General features: G+C 44.4%; 1 protein-coding gene across 1 annotated transcript in view; it reads left to right on the top strand.

Annotated features, from left to right (window-relative positions):
• WNK1 (WNK lysine deficient protein kinase 1) overlaps window positions 1-22,978 on the top strand; it is a 395,379-nt gene that overhangs the window by 299,904 nt on the left and 72,497 nt on the right. The window contains exons 25-27 of the mRNA XM_029597482.1: window positions 3,645-4,279; window positions 5,446-5,648; window positions 19,348-19,545. Coding sequence (XP_029453342.1) covers window positions 3,645-4,279; window positions 5,446-5,648; window positions 19,348-19,545 — 1,036 coding nt within the window. The remainder of the gene's footprint in view (window positions 1-3,644; window positions 4,280-5,445; window positions 5,649-19,347; window positions 19,546-22,978) is intronic.

The raw sequence follows: 22,978 nt of genomic DNA, 5'->3' as shown, positions 1-22,978 counted from the left end.
GGTCTGTGATTGTGCATCTATTCTCTTTCGGGGAGTCTATCAGGATCGGAAGGCCCCAGTCCCACGGCTTTCCTCTTCCCCCTTGAAAGGGGAGATTCCTCTGAATTCAAGGGCAACCCTTTTGGGCTCCCCTCTGGACATCTACTGTGCACCCCTTCGAGGGGTGTCCTTTGTTTCCATTCCTGGACGAGGGATGTCACTACTCTGACAAGCGCCAGCCCCAAGAATAGTTGTGTAGCACTCTCCCTTGTACGCTTGAGGCACAGCAGGTCTATTCTCGCAGGTGCCTGTCCAGTGTTGCCCCCAGTGACCCTCCAGGTTTCTGCCAGTTCGGGAGTTACCTTGGTCTTTATTAAACTCTGTGGCCATATTCCTCAAGGATCGCTATAGTCAGTTATCCTTGCCTGGGGGACTCTCCTCTGTGAGGAGTGTTTCAGCCATCAGCTGGCGATTGTGCCTTTCCCCTTTTGTCATGTCCATGGCTGAGGGAATTGAGGGCCCAGTCCCAACATGAGGGGCATTGCCCTCTGCTTGTAGTAGCATGCAAGCTGTTCTTTCCCCTTATTTTAGGATCGCCCTGTCTGCGGATTGAGCAGTCCTGGGTCATGCAGCATTGTCCATTGCTGGGCCACATGCTCCCTTAGGAGGGGAAGTATAAAACCTCATGGCTGGGGTAGTGAAACCACAGCCAGGTGGCTTGGTAATCTATTCCGAGATCACTCTGGCCCTGCCCTGATGGCCTTTGGCATTCCATGCTGGTAATAACATCAAGTTCTGCCGGAGTGTGCACATACAACTCCCTAAGCTTCCTGTCTCCTGGAGGAGCCTTCAGTGCTTCCCCCCAGGGGCAATTGCTCTGTTTCTGCTGTTTCAAGAAGACTGAGGGCTCTATCTCAGTGGGATACTCCCTGCTATCTTTGGCGGTGAGTTATTTACAAGGGTTTGATACCCAACAGGGTGAATTGTGCTTGCCTCGGCGGTTCACTAGTCTGCCTCCTTGTGTTCTTTGCTCCTCCTGACTTCTGATTAGTTTGTCGGGGTGAGTGGAGAGGAAGCTAAGGTGCCCATGGTATCTCTCCGTATACCTGCAGGGAGGTTACTGCCTTAGTTTCTCTCATTCTCTGGGTTGCCCAAAAGGCCTTCTTGCTCCTCTGATATCCTGTAACAGGATAGCTGAGCTGGTTCTGGCAGGTGTTCTTGAGTGAGTTTCAGGCCTATTTTTATCTCCCTTCCAGGAGCTTTCGGCTACAGGTCTGTTTCAGGGATTGTTCTCATTCCCTGAAACCCCTGACACTGTCCTGCACGGTCAACTGAGTCTGATGCTTCAGCACGCAGTGTATGTACCAGGGCCTGCCTTGAGGGACTGCTTGTTCTTCCAAGCGTGGCATGGGTTTCTTTTGCCCATTTGGCCTACCAGTCATATCTGGGCACTTTTCACCAGACTTTTGGCTGTCAGTGGTCAACAGTCTCTTTCTGGAGGGCTCTTGGACCCCAGTTTGTTTTTCGGTTGTTTTTTCACATCGATGGAAAGTGTGTGGTTTTTTTTGTCCTAGAGTCTCTTATTTACATCCCTGGGTCCTTCCTGTATCATGGAGGATCTAGATCCACTGGTTTCGTCAGAAACCCTGCTTGTACTGTTTCCATGATACACAGTTGATTCTGCTTGCACTCGCATCACTCCCCTGTCTCAGGCATCCCTGCTATGCATGAGGGTTTGTGTCTGTCTTTTTCTTGGCTTTCTTAATAGAACCCAACTCTTCTCCAGCTTGCACCCCTGGTGGGTCAGCTGCCTCGTAGGCAAAGGAGGGAGGTAGTGCTCCAGCACTGTGTGGTTTACTGTCTTGTCCTCTGGAGCTATGTATTCACCCATGTGTGGGTACTACCATCTTATCTTGCTTGTCCTAGGAGAAAGCAGAGTTGCTTACCTGTAACAGATGTTCTCCTAGGACAGCAGGATGTTAGTCCTCATGAAACCCTCCCATGGGAGTTGTTTTCTCCATGAATTAGCTATATCATAGACTGAGGGATTCTGCCTAGGGGGCATGGTTATCACTGCTCAGTAGGGCATGCTGAAAGCTCTAGAATCTTTGAGATCAAAGTTCTGTGCCAGGCTCTATCCGATGTCACCCATGTGTGAGGACTAACATCCTGCTGTCCTAGAACACCTGTTACAGGTAAGCAACTTTGCTTTATTTCAGTTTTATTTGGCATCCTGCTGAGGGTTAATTACAGCCATGATGCAAATGATCAGCTTGTTAACAAAGCAGCAATACTCAATACAACCACAGAAAAGAGACTGGAGGGGCAGAGGACCAGGATATCTTAGTCTGAAAAGGTGGATTTTTAACCTGTATCGGAAGAGAGCTAGTATAAACACATCCTGAATATCTGGAGACTTATTCCTTTGATAGGGAGGGTAAGGCCTTGAAGTAAGAGGAAACTTGCTTAGACTGGGATCTGAGAGAGCATGAAGCTGAGGAATGTTAAATAAAAGTGGAAAGGTAAGGAATGGTCAGACCATGATCATTTTACAGATGAAAATGAGATGTTTAAATTGTGCACTGGATCTGACAGCCAGTGAAGTGAAGCTAGAGGAAGAAGCATGAGACTGTGGAGATAGCTAGATGAGAAAACCAGCAGTGGAATTCTGGAGAAATAGTATATCAAGTAGAGGAGACTTGGGAAAACCACAAGAAGACTATGCACTTGCAGTATTTAGCTGAGAGAAAGGCGAGACTTTGGTTTTAAATGAAGACACTGAGGAAAGGAGTAAAAAATAGAAAAGAATTGTTTGAAACATAGGAGTTATGTGGGTAAAGTCCATCCAGGCTGGTGGCAGATGGAGTATAATAAACTAAATGAAAGCAGAATCAAGAGATGCACAGACTACTGCCCACAGAAATTTAAGATTAGAGTGAGTGACAACAGCAGATGTAGAGGAAGGAATAGAATACCCAACAGTGATTCAAGTGACAATGCAGACAGCATCCTTAGGCTATGCTTTGGCCACAGAGTACCTTCTGTTAATGGTAGAGGGTCCAAAAATAAGTCCAACCTTGTCAATTGTCACGTCTAGATTTTGGAAAGTCTTATTTTAACATGTTTACAGAGACACAGGTTCAGTACATTTGGCAACTTTTCTTCCATAGACCTAAAAGGGTGCATTTTCAGAAAAGGGCAGAGTACCTGATTCAGCCATCCCAATTCAGCTGGCTAATTTAAACACATTTTCAGCCAAACCTAGCCAGCTAGATTTAAGCCTGCCATTACAGCATCTAGGTGTGGGCACCTAAGCTATGTGGCTTGTGCTGAAAATTGGCATGAACTAGCTAACTTCTGTCCTTTACCCAACCCCCTGCCCCAGGACTGCTCAGATTTTGAATGGATAAATTTAGCTGCCTGGTGAAATTAAATTTAGCCTCTCAGCAGTGGCGTACTTTCAAAGATGCCTAACTCCAATGTTAGGTAGCTAGATGGCTTCAAATATTCCCAAAATGGGAAAAAGTCAATTAGTACATGTAGCCCCTAGTAATTTGCTGTGGGTTGTAAACTTTTATGTCCTAGGATTCTGCTAAATATTTGTGTTCTAGCCATTAGACTTCTCCATTTTAAAATGCTTTAACAGATAATGTTTGTGTTTAAAGGTATCTGTTGCAGTGGATGATATACTAAAACACAGTGAAGACAAGACAACACACTCTGAAACATCTTCCACAGTGTCCTCATCTTTGTCTGGAAGCAGTCCTGAGAGTTCCCTGGTAAAACTTGATTCCACCAAAACAACTGCTTCTTCAGATGTAGTAGATGGAATATCTGTGCCACTAATTCCTCCAACAAAAGCACTGGTGGATGATGGTCAGGCAACAAAAGTTGGGCGTTTCCAAGTGACGACAACAACAGATAAAGTGGGTCGCTTTTCTGTGTCTCGGACTCAGGATGAGGTGTTTTCTATGACAGAAAAAGACGCCCCATCCCTGGACTCTGAACAGGTAGTTGCAATGCCAAAACCAGAGATGTCTGAACTGGAGGAGCCTAGACAGCCATTGCATCTGAATGGGCCAATGTCTGAGCTAGAGGATGCTTTCCTGAGTGAGTTGGCAAAGAAACAGCAAGAAGAAAACTTAGGGAGTCCGGACTCTCCCCAGCCCTTGGGTTCAAAAGTTAGCATGGCAGTTCTTAGCCTTAGCAATTCATTCAACTCTTCATACATGAGCAGTGACAATGAGTCTGATATTGAAGATGAAGACTTGAAGCAGGAGCTGCGGCGACTAAGAGACAAGTAAGGGGATTTTCTGTTTCCTCTATCATATCTTCTTTTAGTCTCAGCTATGTTCGATGTATAACTGTTTCGTTTATAAAGAACTAAGGGTGTTAAACAACTGATTTCTAAATTTGTTGATGCAGCCCTACATATTTTTAGTATTTCAAAATTTTAAAAGCGTTATTTTGATGTAGGGAAGGGTTCATCTGCCTTTTGCAGGAGCTGTCCAGACCAAGGTGCTGAACAGCAATGAAATGTGCTTTAATAAATTCCCTTTGTTTAGCAGACATTTTTTGGTTTTAATACAATGCAAAGGACGATATTTGTCATACTATAGCATAACTTATTTTAATATTTTTATTGTATTTTTCTCAGTTTGTATAATTGGAAGCAGCCAGTTAGTGAATAGAGGAACCAAAATTACATTTTAGTGTCTACTTCTTTTTTTTCCAGGTGAAAATGAATTGGTCATATTTATCCTTTGTGCTAATTTTTAATGTTAAGCTTAACAAACCTATTTAAAACAATAAAAAGCTAGGTACATTTTACTGAACAAGTTAACTTGGACAAGTTTGGTTGGACAGACCTGGACATTTTGTTTTACTCCAGGTTTATTAACCAACCTCCATGAAGAGATAGCTTCTGTGTTTTTATTTTTCTGTGTGGTGAGGTACTAAAATACAAACAAGAACCTCTTTGATAGAATCTTTCTGAGCACACATGAGACTTTTTAGATTTTGCATTGGTAAGTGGCAAATATAGGCATGGCTGGTTGGTGTTTCTGAGTGATCTTGAAATTCAAAGCGCTCAACTTAATTTGTTTCTATTCAAGCATTTATTTGTATTTGTTTCTGTTCTTTGAACTACTGTGGATGTTTTTATTGTACCTCGCTGTGAACCTTGGAAGGGTGGGTAAAATCTTTAAAATAAATGTAATTTCAGAGGAATAATAGAGATTAGACTTTGCATCAGTATTCTGCTTAAAGATCCATTCCTGTCTTGGGAAGGAGGAGATAAAGCAAGGCTTTCTGTACTCATACATATCTATAGAGAAAGTTATTTTTCATGCCACTAGTTGGAGTATGACTGAGTGCATTCGAGGACCGTTTTCCTTAGGATATTGGAGTGGAGCATCAAATAGCCTCCTAATACTGTCTATTTTTCTTCCTTTCTATTCCTTTCAGGCACTTAAAAGAGATCCAGGAGCTGCAGGTTCGCCAGAAACAGGAGATTGAGTTGCTTTACACCAAACTGGGGAAGGTGCCCCCTGCAGTCATCATTCCCCCCGCTGCTCCATTGTCAGGCAGACGGCGGAGGCCCACAAAGACAAAAGGCAGCAAGTCTAGCCGCAGCAGTTCACAAGGCATCAAGAGTCCTCAGCTGTCAGGTAAGCAGCTGCAACAAGCAAGAAAGTATCGTCGGTGTGCTGGAGGAATGCTTTTCATGTGACTTTGCTTTAGCCCCCTTTTTACATTTTCTAAATTGGTTAAAGGTTTCTTCAGGTCAGAAAGATGAGCCACACTTGGTCACGTGACCTGTTCTGTGCATTATCTGGGAGAATGGTTCTAGAATTTTCTAAGAGTTTGAGCATGCGTAGATAACTTCCTGAGTGCTACCGGATTTTCTGCTTGTTGGTTTTCCCCTTTGTCAGAGGAAGAGGACTCTATTTATTTATTTATTTATAATTTTTATATACCGACATTCTTACATTAAAATGCAAATCATACCGGTTTACATAAAACAGAAAAACTCTAGCCAGATGACTAACATTTTTCTGGTCTCTGAGCCTTTTCATGCATTTTTCTTGAACTTATTTTTTCTCCTTGGTGCCTTTAGACCTTTTGGTGCATTTCTAAGTTTTTGCTTTATTTTTTGCTGGTGACACTGCAGCTTCATGCTGAGTTTTCACCTTTTGGTTCTTCTGAACAGTATGAGACCCTTGTGAGACTATTCTGCACTTTTCTTCTTTAAATAGTTTTTCCTGGAAGGAAAAATGTCAACTTTTGACTGCTTCATTTATTTACCTATTTGAGGTACCCATGAAGCAAATCTGCATCAAGAAGGTACCCCAGGTACACTTATGTTTTGCATACCCGTTCTTGTGAATACAGAAAGTGCTTGGGAGAAAACGATAATGTCTGGACCATAATCTAACTCTGTGCTTAGATGTCATGTAGAGTAGTTCTTGCCTGGCAGGAAAGGCTGTGTGTCTAAGATCTTTCTGAGCACATATGAAAGACATTTTGGCTTCAACTATGTAATGGGAAGTGGTAAGCAGCAAATATAGGAATGGTTGGTTAGTGTTGCTGAGTGATCTTGAAATTCAAAGCATTCAGCTTACCATGCTTGAACTAAATAGAACAAATTATCTATATTTGTATTTATTTCTGTTCTTTGTTGGAACTATAGTGGCTGTTTTTATTGTAACCCGCCTTGAACCTTGGAAGGGTGGTTAAAGAGATCTTTTAAAGAAGTGTAAGTCCACTTTCCATCTTGTCCTGCTAAATCAGTCAGCCATTACAAGTGAGTTATTCCCCCTACTAGCAGACAGAGGCAGACAACACTATTTTCCTGAGTGACAACACAGCACCTACATAGGTGGTGCTAGCAGCAGGAATCCAGTATTTTCTGCCTCCAGCAGATGGCAGGATAGGATCTGGTGTAGCAACTAGACATTAGATTTGCAGTCAGACCCCTGGGCCATGCCACTGGTTGTGGCTAGAAGTGCGAGCCCTTGCTAGTGCTCCCAAACACTTCCCAGATCCTTGTTTGAGCTGGTGCTGGGGGGGAGCACATAAGTATTAAAAAAAAAAAAAAAAAAAAAATTTTCCTTGCTTGTGGCGTTCTTCCCTGTTCCTGGTGCTGGGGTGACTCATCTCCTCTGCCTTTTTTGTCCCCCTCCCTCTGTTTTTGCTGTAGGAAAAAATAAAAGGAAGAAAGCAAAAGGAAAACGTATTGGGGAAGGAAAGAGGTCCCTTGTTTGTCAGGGCCTGAAGTTGGGGGGGGGGGGGTGTTTCGTGGCACCCTGCCTCTTTTTTTGTGGCACTTTCTCCTTCTCTCACTGTCCATGCTTGTGATTCTGCAGCAGCAATGTTGGTGCTGTGAGACTAGGGTTTTGCATGCATCAGAGGAAAAGGGAGGATTGTACCTTGGCTTTTGTCACATATGGGAGCTTCTGGACGTGTGCTCATCTACCGGGCTGGCTCTTGTTCAAACCCTGGACAGTTTTTTGGGACTGCAGAGGCAGTAAGCCCAGACACGTGGGCAGGCTGTGGAGTGTGGATCCCTTGGGGGAGGGGGAACTTGCTCCCATTCTGGAGGCTGATTCTTTCGCTTTCATAAAGATGAGATGTGCTTTGATTGAGCAAGTGGTAGCATGTCTTCACCTAGAGGAGTCGCAGCCACAGGAGACCTGTAAGTGGGATTCTATTATTAAAGGCTAACATAAGACCACTACAACCTTCTCCCCTCCACCCTGAAGTGGAGGAAGATGATGCTGGTGGAGTGGGAATCACTGAAGTTGGGTCTTTGGAGCATTGGCCTCCTGCAGAGGTTGTATCTGCGTCGTCCTGCGACAATACAAAAATTTTTTTTCAGGTCCTGGTTTGAATACCCAAGCTTTCCGCTATTCCAGTTGAAGGGGACACTTCCCTGAAGGATCTGCAGGACTGGAAGATGGAGCCTCTTTTGCAACATCTATTTACCTAGTCTTCAGCTGTTCAGTTTTCGGTTTGTTCTATCATGGTGGTGTGGCTGCTTCTTAGCTAGATCCAGCAGTTGCTGGAGAGTGAGGAAGTAACTCAGATGGAGTCAACTGCCTTTTTGGAGGATGTGCTGTATGATTTGTTGCGTAGTTCATCATGGTCTGTGGTTCTCTGTGCAGTCCACTGGTTGTTATAACTTTATAACTTTGTGGTGGACTTGTAACAGTCTGATTCATCTGGGGAAGTTGCCCTTTAGTGGCAAGCTCCTGTTCAGGGAGGATCTTGACCAGCTGGTAAAGAACCTGGGCAATTCAAAGCTGCAGCGATTGTTCGTGGATAAAGGATGCTCCTTTTATAGGGGGATTAGGGGTCACAGTCAGTTTTGGGCCTCACAGCATTATCAACTGGGGTAGCAATTCTTTGGGTCCAATTCCACAATGTTTCCCAGGTTAAGGGGCTGGGGTCCATCCATTCATGGAGCTACGAGACAGAGGTTTGATGCCAGCGCTGCTGCAGAGGTGGGTAGGGCCACCATCTAAGGGCCTGCGGGTCCTGTCCCTCCTGAGTCCCGTAGAACATCTGTGGGATTTTTATGAAGAATGGGCTCAGATAACATCTGACCACTGGGTTTTGGAGATTGTGTGCTCAGAGTATGCCCTGGACCTTTGTTGTCCCGTAAAGGATGCATTTCTGGTCTCGCTGAGCTCCACTTTGGTCAAGCGACGGGCTGTCTGTGAGACAATGTTGAAGCTTCAGTTCTTACAGGCAGTGGTTCCTGTACCCCCAGCCGAATGGGGTCAGTGCCATAATTGCATTTATTTTGTGATGCCCAAGAAGGATGGATCTTTTCATCTTGTCTTAGATCTCAAGGGTGTGTATCGCTGTCTGCGGGTACCACATTTATGTATGGGAATGCTGAAGTCCATCCTCGCTGCAGCTCATCGGGGAGTTTTTATGCTCTCTGGACCTGACTGAGACCTATCTTCACATTCCTATTTGGCAAGGAGACTAGAAGTACCTGTGTTTTCGTGTGCAGGAACATTTTCCGTTCCAGGCCTTGCCATTTGGTCTTGCGACCGTGTCGCGGGTTTTTACTAAGGTCAGGGTCATGGAGGTAGTGGTGCTCCAACGTAAGGGAATTATGGTGCACCCTTATCTCGATAATTTGTGCATAGTTGTATGAGGAGGCAGAGCACTTGACCCAGCAGGTGATACAGGTCTTAGAAAGTTTGGACTTGGTGATAAATTTTGCCAAAAGTTTGCTTCAGCCCACACAGTCCCTGGGCCGAGGTTTGACACCCATGTAGGTCAGGTGTTCTCCATGGACAAGTGGCTCCATAGAGTGCACCAGCAGGTCCAGAGTTTTCTGCAGTATCCGGCTTCCTCTGTGTGGGATTATTTGCAGGCACTTAGCTTGATGGCTGCGACTTTGGATCTGGTCCTGTGGGCCAGAGCGTATATGCATCCACTGCAAGTGTCTCTCTTGCCCAGATGGCCCCCAAAGTTCCCAGGATTACGGGGTGAAACCTCAGCTCTGTCTGCGGTTTTGGGAGTCTCTGGCCTGGTGGATGGACCTAGTCTGTCTACGCCGTGATGCGAGCTTTTCAGGTTGGGGGGCTCATTGTCTGAGCAGGTGGCACAGGGCAAGTAGTCTCTGACGGAGACTTCTTGGTCCATCAGTAGGCTGGAAACCAAGGCTATTCAGTTGGCTTTTCTTCATTTTCTCCCCCTGTTTCAGGGGAGGGACATTCACGTCCTCTCAGACAATGCCACAGCCGTGGCATATGTGAATTGGCAAGGGGAAACTTGGAGTTGAGGTGTTTTGTTGGAAACCTCGCTCTTGTTCCTGTGGGCAAAGAGGAACTTGCAGTTGCTGATGGCAGTACACATTGTCGGTCAGAAAAACATTCAGGCCAACTTTCTCTGCTGAAATCAGATAGATCCAAGAGAATGGGAATTGTCAGGATCAGGGCCGGTGGGAGGTATTAGTCGGACTAGGCAATTGCCTGGAGCACCGTGGCTTGACGCTAGGACGCAATGTTCAAAAGTGAAAGAGTTGTGCGATGTGCAGGGGAGCAATAAACGAGAGCTATTGTAGCATAGTGAATGGAATTTCGTGTTAGAGGGTTTGTTTTGGAACAAAATAGTAGAGAGAGAATTTAAATAGAAAACAACCACGTGATGCTATAACGTCATTGCCTAGGGTGATGGCGGATCCTAGCACCAGCCCTGGTCAGGATTCATTTCACCGAATTTGTCACAGGTAAGGTTGGCTGCAGGTAGATCTGATGGCATCTCGATGGAATACGAAGGTAGATCAGCTTTTCAGTCTATGCTGAGAGCAGGGAGGCGATAGGCATCGACACCCTGGTTCAACCCTGGCCGGAGGGCATCCTTCTATATGCTTTTCCTCCATGTGCACTCATTGGCAGGCTACTCCATAGCGTGGAATTAGAAAGCTGTCAGCTCATTCTGGTGATGCTGGATTGGCCTTGTAGACCATGCTACGCGGACCTCATCCAGCTGCAAGTGGACAGTCCCTTGCATCTACCTAGGGCTCGGGGGTCTTTTGGTTCAGTGTCCTGTGGTCATGGACAGTCCAGATTGGCTTTGTCTCACGGCCTGGCTCTTGTGTAGAAGTGACTTCGCAGGAAAAGGTATTCCTCTGTGGTGGTCTCCATGCTTTTGAAGTCCCGCAAATGGTTCACGTCCCTGTCGTGTATTGGGGTCTGGCATTTGTTTGAGCAGTTCTCTCTCTCCTAGGTCTGACTCTCCTTGGCGTATGGAAGTTCCCTGGCTTTTCTTCAGAGTGGCTTTGACAAAGATTTTGCCTTGAAGGTGCAGTTGGCTACTCTTGCTTGCTACAGGGGTTCGCTTGGAGGAGTTTCTCCAACTGCTCACCTGGACGTGTCCCGCTTCTTGAAAGGTGTAAAGAAGTTGCAGCCTCCCTTTCTGCCCATTGTTCCCTCATGGGACCTGAATTTGGTGTTGAAGGCTCTGATGGGTTCTTGCTTTGAGCCTCTAAAGCATTCTGAAGGATCTTTCCCTGAAGATGGCATTTGTGGTGGCAGTTTGTTCCATGAGGTGTGGGTCTCAGTATTGCAAGCTTTGTCTTGTCGAAACCCCTTTTTGGTGATCTGCCTTCGTTTCTACTGAAGGTTAATTCTGCTTTTCATATAAACCAGGTGATGTTTGGCGTTTTCTCGGGAGGAATGTGGGCCTGACTTAAGGTTCCTCCTCTGCTTGGACATGCATAGGATGATTCTGCACTATTTGGAGGTCACTAATGACTTCCACAGGTTGAACAAGTTATTTCTGCTCTTTGGAGGTTCCTGTAAAGGGGAAGCAGCCTCTGAGGCCACTCTGGTCTGCTGGATAAAAGACACTATTGAGTTGGCTTATTTGCTCAAGGGCAAAAAGCCTCTGGAGTTGATTCATGCTCACTCCACCCAAGCGCAATCAGCATCATAATCGGAAGTGCGTGTTCTGGCTCCTGCTGACATTTGTAGGGAGGCTACATAGTCATCTCTGAATTCTTTTGTCAAGCATTATCTTGATGTGCTTGCACAGGAAGAATCTGCTTATGGGGTGGGGTCCTACATACTGCCCTCGCTTCCTCCCACCCGGGAAACTAAAACTTTGATACTTCCCACTTGTAATGGCTGGACTGGTGTAGCAGGATAAGATGGAGAGAAATCTTCTTAGCTACTAACTTCCTTTCAATTAGTCCTGCTACATCAGTCCAGGACCCACCCAGGAAGCTTGGTTGTATAGTTGTCAGATGGTTTTTGGTTGGTTTGAGACTGAAGCCCTATTTGAGCTCTTTGCTCCTATTGTATGTTTTCCTTTGTGGTGGTCTTTTTCTTCTCCCACGATCAGCAAATTTAGTTCATTTGAATCTGTTTCAGTAGTTTGGAGTTGGTGTACACAGGCCTGAATTTGTCAATAGGTATATACTCTCTGTGCCTAGGGCAGCAGAAAATCTGGGGGGCAGCAGGCTAGCTGAAGATTTGCTGCCTTACAATAAAAGTAATATAAAGTATACTGTTAAAGTGTAAAACTACTTTTGTTTCATTATGCAATCTAAAAGATGGAATTGTTTGCCAATTTGCTTCAGAATTTTTACATTTTTGCCACTGAATCTACCCCTGAGCTTACACAGGAACCGGGGGGGGGGGCACTGTGCCTTAGGCATTCTGCCCCCTGTTGTTGAATCTTGGAAGGGGAGGGAAGAGGGGGATGACAGGAGATGACAGCACCAACTAGGCCTAGAGGTGCCAAAATCCTAAATCTGATGCTGGATGTACTTGGGGGGGGAGGAAGTCTGACCTGAAGTTTTGTCAGAAGGATACTGGATTCCTGCTGCTAGCATCTCCACTTATGTACTGGCTGTGATGTCACACAGGAAAACAGTGTTGTATGCCTCCATCTGCTGGTAGGGGAGAAATAACCCATTTGTAATGGCTGGACTGGTGTAGCAGGACTGACAGGTAAGAAAATTTCTCCTTCCTCTTCATCCAGTCAGACCAGTTCAGACAAGTGGATTATGCAAATGGAGACAGAGATTCACAGGTTCACTGTCGTCACCCCTTATAGGCACCTATGCTGACCTCAGCCTGCCAGTATTTTGTGTCTGGCAGAGATGCAATGCAAACATCCCATGCTGTGGACTCAGGAATGGTTATATTGTATAAGAAAGATATATTCTAGAGGGCTGCTCATGAGGCGAAAGGCTAGTACTGCCTTCCTTAGTTGAACATAGCTGTGGTGCAGAGCAATTCGCTCTTCTAAAGACAGCTTTTGAGGTGAATGTCTAGTATTTCCTCATTCGGTAGAGTAGGGCCTAGGCCAGGGGCTTCAAGATTTTCCTTTCGGGACTGGTTTAGGCCAGAGCTTAACCTCCCTAGTTTCCCTCCTCTCTTCCACATCGTATTCCTCCCAAGAAAAAATCAATTTCTATAGCTTTTGTGAGGAAATAGATCCTTCATCCCTCTTTTTTTTTTTTAAACTAAGTGGAGCTAGGGAATGGACCTCAAATTACTTCTAGGTGTTATTTTTCCATACTCTGGCTGTGGTGGTGTGTCTTTGGTTTGTGGGGCAGGGGAGTAGTGGCTTCTTCAGCAGAGTAGATGTAAATCGGTTATTTACACTTTCGAATAATAGAAGGGCTAGGGGGCATTCCATGAAGTTAGTAAGTAGCACATTTAAGACTATCAGAGAAAATTCTTTTTCACTCAACGCACAACAAAGCTCTAGAATTTGTTGCCAGAGGATGTGGTTAGAGCAGTTAGTGTAGCTGGGTTCAAAAAAGGTTTGGATAAGTTCTTGGAGAAGTCCATTAACGGCTTTTAATCAATTTCACTTAAGGAATAGCCACTGCTATTAATTGCATCAGTAGCATGGGATCTTATTAGTGTTTGGGTAATTGCCAGGTTCTTGTGGCCTGGTTTGGCCTCTGTTGGAAACAGGATGCTGGGCTTGATGGACCCTTGGTCTGACCCAGCATGGCAAGTTCTTATGTGTGAGAAGAAAGTCACACTCTGCAACACTTGAAGAGCTCGATAGTTCAGGCAGGAGGAACAGCAAAATTATCCTGGGTGTGTTTGGAGGAGAGAGGAATCACAAAAACAGTGATTTCAGAGGGGGGGGGGAGCTGCATCAGCAGGACTGTCTGGGCAGTCTGTTCCCACTGGGGATATAGGCATCACAGCGGGAACGCTGGCCATTTTGGGAGCATGGGGAAGTGGAAAAAAAGTTAGCCATACCCAGCCCTGTAGAACATGTCTAATACCTGCAGTGTGGCAGCATATCTAAAATGGTGGTTTCATATCTTTCTAACGTAGATGCTTCTTCCTTGGTCCATTTAAAGGGCAAAGACTGTCAACATTGTTCTCCTTCAACACACAACACCAAGGGAGAAGGATTTTTATTTATTTTTATTTATATTTTTTATATTCCACTTTTCAGCACTTCAAAGTGTACATCAAAGCAGATTACATTCAGCTACTATAGGTATTTCCCTATCCCCACAGGGCTTAGTCTAATTTTGTACCTGGCGCATGCTATCCAATCCTCAAATCAACTGTGCCTGGAGGAAGCATGTACCTTTTTTCTGAGCATATATTTTTTTTTATTATTCTGTCTTGACAGGTTCCGTTTTAAAGTACATGTTCAAGCAAGTTATGGTGCTGTTTGGTGCTAATTTCAGGTCCACGTCCTTAAGAGATTTTCAAGATTGATTGAATGTGCAGGCTGAACCCCATGTTGCAAACACTGTTGTCTACTGTTGGTATTCTAGATTTTGTGTCTGTTCATACAAGGCTTTTTTTGCACAGCAGTTTTTCCCTCTTTGGTCCTGTTTTTGTGGATTTTCCATATGTCTTTCTGGGTTTTTTTAATGTTTGTGAGAGTGCCCCTAGTTTTTTCTATAAACCTGTGCAGGACCAGGCTAGATGCTTGGTCCACCTTAAATCCCAAAAAGGGAGAATGCTGTATGGGCAGGAGGAGCTCAGAGGGCATGACCAGCTAGAGGGAAATGAGTGGAAGCCCAGCTGGAATAGAGGCCCTGTCCCTTCAGGCATAGGAGCTCCTGAACTGCTCTGGGAAGTTGTGCTGTAAAGAAGACTACAAAGGTAGGCAGTAATTGTGAAGTTGTATAAGAAAATGCTGGAGTCAGCGTGCTCATTGCTCCAGCCCAGAGGATTTTGCTTGGCCAGCTCTCACATATGGTGTCATGATTGAGATTTTTTTTCTCTGAACCCAGTAAAGAGAAAAGCCCAAAGCCTCCAGAAGGAAGAAAAGTTTGTGTGTTCTCATAGCCAGCCAGATGTTTGAAGGCAAGCACTGCTGTAGTGTGCAACACAGCACAGAGAAGAAAAGTTTTTTTGAAACAAAGAAATGTTTGTTTGCTGTGGTGCCTACCAGATATAGCTGAAAAGGCAAAAGGGTTTGGCTCACAGAGCACATTGAAGCCAAGCAGTGCTGCTAGTACTGCAGAACACAGAGGAAAAAAAAAAAAGAGAAGGTTGGAATCTGCCTTTAAAGCAGAGAGCGGTTGGTGGGTTGTGGAGAAGACTAGGTTTAGGTTTCCTGTGGACTAAAGAGATGAGCTCTGCCCAAAGTTCAGACCTGTATCAAAAATATAGTAAAAACTGGTGAGGCAGGTTTTTGTTACTTTTTTCTTTTTCAAAAAAAAAAAAAGTAGCAGAAAAGAAGAAAAACAAAGCCCACAATTGTATACAGGACTGAAACAGGGCTTGGTCCCTCTGCAGACTGAAGGGATCACTGTGTATGCACAGGGCCTGGCCCTAATAAGCTCAGGCTCTGAAGAGAGAGGGAAAAAAAACAGCACCAGAATGCAGCAGTCTGGAAATGTGACTGAAGGAAGTCTGCAAGAATTGAGGCAGATCCTCCAAGAAGGCCAGAAGCAGCTACAGTAGGGAGACAGGCAATATCAGGAGAGCTTCAGAGCGAGCCAGCTGTGCTGGGATAAGCTTAAAAAGATCCGGATGCAAACAATGCTGCTCTTGCCACCCTTACAAAGGGGAACTTACATGGCTTGGGAGCTGAGAGCGCCACTGCAGAGGACCCGGTGGGAGCCCAACAGCTGAAGGATGCACCTGACTTCAGCTCAAGTGTGCAATGGGAGTCCGTGTCCCAGAGCTTGGGAAGCACAACCTGACCCATATCAAAGCAGATCCTGAGAGGCATGAGCCCACAAAGAAGGCAAATGAGCAGGAGAAGTGCCAGGGGCTAGATTCTGCAATAACAGTGTTGGAAGAAACAGAGCGTATGGTAGATCTTCATAGCCATACTAGGAAGCAGCAACCCAAAGTACCCAGAAGAGGGTGGCGTAGAGTGGCCTGCCTGGTGCAGATACAGCAGCGAAGCCAGATTTAGCCACTGGCACAGAGACTCCACAGGGAAGTATTGCCATGACCCTGGAGGAGGAAACAGTGAAGAGCCCAGAGGGAGGACCTGCAAGAACCTGGAGGAGGAGACCATGGAGAGCCCAGAGAGTAGCACTGTGGAGATCTCAGAAACTGGGAATAGAACTACAAAGGAGACATGAGATGCTAGGAAGCGCTCATAGCTGGGAACAGGGGAACCAGCACTTGATATCCTCTAGTCCAAGAAGCTCCATTATGGAATTTGAACCCGGAGTCAGCAAAGGACTCAGTAAAAAGATTGGGGGTGTGCACTGCACGGACAGCACACTGAGTGGTGTGGTAGTGCTGTCTAGAGCAGTGATGGCCAACCTTTTGCGCTCAGTGTGTCAAAATTCATAAAAAACCCGAGCATAACTCGGGTGGTGTGTCACTTCTAGAAAAATCCATAATTTTGTGATATTGTAGCTCTAATATTAATAACAAAATTATAATTTTAATATATGCACTGTATTTATTAATAAAGCAAAAACAAATAATTCTTTACCTTACCTGCTTAGTGACTTTTCTCACACACACACACACACACACACACACACACACACACACCTCTCTCCAGGCAGGCACCCATTCATTTTCACACCACTCCCTCCAGGCAGACCCCCCTCTCTTTTGCCTGCTGCCGCATGGCTATTGGGGAGGCGCTGATTGCTGCTACTGACACTGAAGGCCCATTCTGCTGCCTCCTCTGTGCAGGCCCCGTGGGCTTCCATTTTCTCCATGCTGATCTCGTACATTGTGAGATCCGCATAGAGAAAGTGCTATTCTTGCACATTCCCAAAGATTACATGTGCCAATCACTAAAAAGTAATTTATTTTGTTTTTTACCTTTGCTGTCTGATCTTCATTTTCTAATTGGTTGGTCACAGGCTTTTTTTTCCCACCTTCCCTTTCTTATTTTTTTTGCCAATTCCTTTTATATTGTCTTTTTTTCTGTTTCTTTTCTCTCCATCTTCTTCCCTCAAACACACAGGTTCTCATTCTCACATGCATTTCTCTCTCTCACACACACACACACAGGCTCTCACTGGCACATGCGCTCTCATACATTCATACACACAGTCTCTCACTGGCACATGCTCTCTCTATCTCATACACACACAGGCTCTCGCATGCTGTCTCTGCAAACATTCAGGTCCTCACTCTCACACACAATCTCTCAACTCATCTCATACACGCACACACACACCCTCTACAGACCCTCAGCCTCTCTCTCACCTCTGGGCCTCCTCTTCGCGGGTCGCCGCAGGATGGGCTCTGCAGCGGCCCTGCTACCAGGCCTCTTCCTCTTCTCGGGCCGCTGCGACTTGGGATTCGCGGCTGCCCGTAAACGCAAGCGCTGCTCCTCTTCTGCACGCGCCGATGCTTCACCTCCTTCCAGCCCAAGCGGCTCCGGCAACGTTTACTTCCAGGGCCGCACAGGCAGGAAGGAGGAGGAGCATCAGCGCGTTTAAACGTGATGTTTTTCTTTGGGCCATTGCCCTGCCTATCTGCCTGTCGCTGCGCCCGGGGGCATTGGGGGGGGTGGAGGGGTCCGGAGGGTGGGGGGATACTAAAAAATCAGTTTTAAAGGGGCGGCGCAGCCGCTAAAAAAAAAAAATTCCCGATATTCCACGAAACGCTGCGCGTGTCAGCAAAAAGTCCTGGCGTGTCACCTGACATGCGTGTCATAGGTTAGCCATCACTGGTCTAGAGTAACCCTAGCAGAAGAGGCTGAGCATGACCCTAGAACCATGAGCCCAAGTCAAGTAGGCAAGAAGGCAGATGAGGGGGAGAGGCAATATGAAGCACTTCCCTGGTTAAAGTCCAGGGGAAGTAAGGGAGGGCTATGTGAGAGTGTGCCCCTAGTTTTCCCTATAAATCTGTGCAGGACCAGACTAGATGCCTGGTCCACCTTAAATCTCCAAAAGGGAGAATGCTGTATGGGCAGGAGGAGCTCAGAGGGCATGACCAGCTAGAGGGAAATAAGAGTGGAAGCCAAGCTGGGATAGAGAGGCCTTATCCCTCCAGGCGTAAAAGCTCCTGAACCGCTTTGGGAAGTTGTGTTGTAAAGAAGACTGAGAAGATAGGCAGTAATTGTGAAGCTGAATTTGCTGTTTGATTTAATAAAGAGAAATTGTATAAGAAAAGGCTGGAGTCAAGTGTGCTCACTGCTCCAGTCCAGAGGATTTTGCTCGGCCAGTCCTCACATGATTCCATTTAACACACTAACCACCTTCTTTGCATTTGTCCCCCCCTCCCCTAAAAAAGTTTTTTCTCTCAAACATTTTTTGTTTTGCGTTTTTGCCTGTTGGTGTTTATTCTCCATAATTAGCTAGCTAGTTCCACAAGTCTGATGTATTGTCATCAGAAGTAGTAATTGCTTATTGGTAATTCTCTGACAACAAAAGGAGACACAGTGCTAACCTATGTGCCCCCTCTTTGAGAATTGAACTTCTCTTTAGAATAACTTTCGTTGATAGCTATGTTTTATGATCAACTGACGAGCAATAGGTTGGGTAACAATGCAGAAAGCTACCCATGATGCCCTGTAGCTTTCTTAAAAAGCTCTGGAAGCATGCTCCCAGTTGCGTATGGTATAGGTAACAGGACCAATAAATGTCGCTCATTGCTCTACTGACATTAGGAAACAATTACAAGCAATTGAACTATTCTACCACCCTAGATTGGTTAGTCCTTTGAAGGTCTAACATTTTATCAAGAGGAGATTATGAAATTGAGGATTTAATTCATAATGGAGAAACATTTTCCTCAGAGTCCTGGTGCAAAGTACTCTTCAGTTTGTTGGTAACTTTCCCAGTTCCTTAGTGGAACAATGCCAAAACAGATTCAAAGGTTATGGCTTGCTTTTGGAAATCTTTTTGCAAACTCACTTTCTCAAATTCTCTAATTCTCTGTTTGCTATGGTTTCACACTACCTTGTATATTTCTGTGAATAACTGCTCAAACACTTGCAAACATCCCAAATGAAATGGGTTGATTTTGTCTCCTATTTAACATTTATGTATTTTTCAAACACCCCCCCCCCCCCCACACACACACACACATCCTGAGGACTGTTGTACATTGGAAAAGATGGAAAGATTTCTGTAGCACCAGGCTGTGCTGTAAATAATTTTGTTCAGTGCCATGAATCTCTTGTTTTTACTAACAATAAAGAAATGACTGTCAAAAGAATGTTAACAGTTTTCAGAATTTTCATATTGTACTTCTGGTGCTCTCAAATCATGCAGCTCTGGAGATGTAATAGTTCTCACTGCCAAATCCTTATGACTTGCTCCCTTAATCTGCACTGAATTTCAGGATACTGTCTGAGGCCTAGCACCTTTGCTGTAAATTTCATTTTAAAGTAGTCGCCAAGCCCTGCTTTCTCACTCTGGAAAGTTGTCTTGGAAATTTCACTGCAGACTTTAAAAGTGTGTATTTCTTTACACAGGTAACGTGTCCTCTCAGAGTGCTCATTCAGTCATGCCCTCACAACAAGACCATCTTCTTCCTCCTGGTAGTGTCCCAGATACAGGACAAAGTCAACTGTTACAGCCCCTCAAGCCCTCTCCCTCTACTGAGAACCTTTGCTCTGCCTTTACCAGTGATGCTGCCCTTTCTGCCCCCAGCCTATCTGCACAAGGACAAGGTGAGAACATTGATAGTTTGACTACTGGAGGACAGAATTATAGAATCTAACCTGGCAGTTTTCCTCCCTTTGCTCTCTCTGATCATTGCCTGTAGTGATTTATTGTGTTGCTAACAGGAGCTCGCTGCTAACAAAATGCCTATGGCAACAAAGAGTGACAAATACCACAAACATATTTGGATCTTGGTGAAATGTGTGAATGTTGTCTGTATAGCAAACAAGTGTGGTGTGTATTCTACAGAGTTTGTTTTGGTGGTTGAACCAAAGTTTGATTTATGATTTCATCAAATGGACAGTCTGATATTCTTACAGAAATCTGATTGGGAGTATGTAGAAAAAAGTCTGAATCAACATTAACTGTTTTGTTGAAACTATTCTGTCAAAGCATTTCTCTTTGCTTGGTTGTCAGTCTTCTTAAGATGCAAGAATTTTCTAGATTATATAAGGAGAAGATTGCTGGGAATTCAAGAGAGATTTTGGGGGTGAGAGAATAGAGATTATGCATGCAAAGACAGACAGAAGGGAAAATAACGCCTCCTTTACCTAAGAATAAAGTCTACCTGGCTTGAAAAACCCAGTTTTATAAAATTTGATTTTAGAGAGCAGGCAGCAAATGGTGCTGTGAACCCATGGCGGTCTAATTCGGACCATTCTCAAACTTTTATTTTGCTGAATCTTGGCAGTTTTACAGTAAGGTCTGAAATGCAACACTAGCTTCTGCTATGAAATTCTTGTATACAGGAGCCTTGTGTACTCAAGCCTTTTAGTAAGGAATCCCCCTGGAAACTCAGTGGCTGAGGTGATTTGAAATATTCATGAGATGGATTGTAGCAGTTGTGTATAACCATATAAGTAGAATTTGGAGGTTAATAGAAGAGGCATCGAGCATCATTTTAAGTGCAAAATTTCTAGCTACTTATGTTTACAGTTTATCAGTTTTGCATCTAATGTTATCCTTTAAAATAACTGCTGTTTGGACTGGGGTTCATATTTTCTTCACATAACCTGTTATGGCTTTTCCCCATAAACTTTCTTCTAAATTGTATTTTCTCCATACTTTTTGGGCAAAAGTGCCAAAGCTGAAGAATTTTTTTGCATATTTTTGGAAAGGATATTGCATGAAGAATGTATTGGCATTAACTAGGTTAGATAAGTGAAGGTGAGAACAACCCTTCTAGTGAAGTAACTGATCTGAAGCTAAAGAAATTGACATTTTCTTTCCATATCTTACAAGTAAAAGTTTCCAAGTTGTGGACTCTGTTCTTAAACACCTTTTCTGTAAATGAGGAAGAATACCCATGGTCCATGCTTTTAAGGTGCTTGTGAGAGAGTCTATTGAAATCACCAGTCTGTCTCATATGAATAGATTGGCCCCTGTTGCATAAAAGCTTAAGCATTTTGTGGTACTTGAACCAATGCTATCAGGGGTGCCAGCTAAGAACCTAAGCATGTTAAGTATTGGAAATGTTTAATTCAGTCAGGAATTAACTTGTAGAAACCAGATTGTAGGCAAAGTAGTTCACCAGATCACAAAAGTGGGTCATATGACTGCTTTGCACCAGATATGAATCTTCCAGAGTTTTCTAAAAAAAAGTAATAAGCCTTTCATTATATATGATAGTTCCTGTGCTTCTGTGGCCCTATGGTTTCCCTCACAGTTTTGTCTGAGATTGTTGGATGCATTTTCCCAGAGTTGCAGTTCCCATAGAGCTTCAGAAGAAAACTTCTTTTCTGGCTTTTTGACACATTTTAATTTGGTTCTTTGTTGCTGCTTGAGTCTACCTGTTTTTTGTTTTGGTGACTGTTGACCAGTAAGCCACGCAGACAAAAATGTCATCTTTTTTAATATTCCCTTCTGAGAAGGAAATCTTTCCTCACCATGTACAAGTAAGCCAGTGAGGTCAGGTTCTATCCCAAGTGAAAACAGAACATTTCCATTACTGACCACTATCAAGTTTGCATCGTTTGAGACAAGGCTATAATGACTTCAGCTTTGACATCTTTGAATGATTTGGGCCTGGATCAAAGCCTTCTTTACTTCTCAAAATTGGTATTGTAGACTTAATGTGAGGACCATGGACTCTCACCAGACTCTAGAGGCTGCACTGAACTCTGGCCATATCATGCCAAAAAGGTGCTCAGCCTCTTTTGACTTCTCAGTCTGAGAATGGGCCCAGCACTCATAAGAAATCTCATACTCCCTGCTCAAGCTGAGACCCAGGACTCTGAGTGCTCAAGCAAGGTGTTCAGTACATGTCAACATTGAGCCTTGAAAGAAGACTATAAAGAATCTGTTTCTCTGACATAGAGCTCCAAGAGCCAAAAGATGGAATAATTCTGCCTCCCAAGCCCTGATGACACCACACAAGTCTCCAGAAATTCAGTTTGGAGAATTTAATGGTGAAATTCAGAGAGCTGTAGAGGATGTTCACTCCTTCACAAGACTGACCACAGTACTGTCATTCGACAGGAGGATCGCTGAAGTGTTCATTAAGCATATCACAGGAGGTGAGGTGCTCAGATGCCAGGACCTCAACTCATCTGAGTTTAAGTAGCCATCCTCTATGCACCACTCTTTCAGTGCTGAGCATGTTGATGTTTACACAGGTCCAGCACTCCAAGTCTGTCAAATGGGCTTGAAGCTGGAAGCCTTTTCTTTCCCTTATCTTTGTCCTGAGGATCAATGAAGTGAGTTTTAGGCCTTGAAGGTCCTCAGCTTCAGGGTCAGTTTAATCTCGGGCTACTATGTAACTAGGAAATCCTGAGGCTCTGGATTCCTGTTAGAGATATACTCAACTGACCCCCCATGGGTCCCTCCTCTGCCATAGGACAAGGATAGTCTCCATAGGAAGGCTTTTCCTTTCCTGACTTTATTCAAAGCATAGTTAAGGCCATCCTTTTCAAATTACAAGTTTAGGGCAATCCCAGAGCTCCCCTTATTAGCCTCCTCAAATATTTAAATTCCCTTAAAGAGTTGAGATTGTACCTATCCGTATACTCTTCCAGAATTTATGGAAGAGGATGTCAGACACACCACTTACTCTTAACTTGTACTGGTACGAAGGAGGATACAAAATATTCTAGGCTGCTGAGGAATTTGAGAAACCTCAGCACACCAGAGAGTAGTAGTCAAATTCTCTCTTTAAAAAAAAATGGAAAAGTTGAGAACCCATATTTTGGTTCCACCTGGATGTGAGTCTCAAAACTTTGGACATCTGTGAGAAAAGGTGTTACCAGAATAATATGCTTCAATCCCAACAGTCTCTTACCAGATCCATATATACTTGTACACAATCCTGGAAGAAGCAAAGAAATTTACTGAATTTCTAGTCCAAAGAAACAGGTAAAGTTCTATGAGGACTGTGAAAAGCATTTAATCTGTATGGCCTAGGATTCTTTTGAAACAGCATTTAGATACTGTACCATGAATGTT

The sequence above is a fragment of the Rhinatrema bivittatum genome, chromosome 4 (genome assembly GCF_901001135.1).
Source record: "Rhinatrema bivittatum chromosome 4, aRhiBiv1.1, whole genome shotgun sequence".
In the NCBI taxonomy this organism is placed as follows: domain Eukaryota; kingdom Metazoa; phylum Chordata; class Amphibia; order Gymnophiona; family Rhinatrematidae; genus Rhinatrema; species Rhinatrema bivittatum.
Note: the sequence above shows the minus strand (reverse complement) of the source record. Positions and strands in the feature narration are given on the sequence as shown.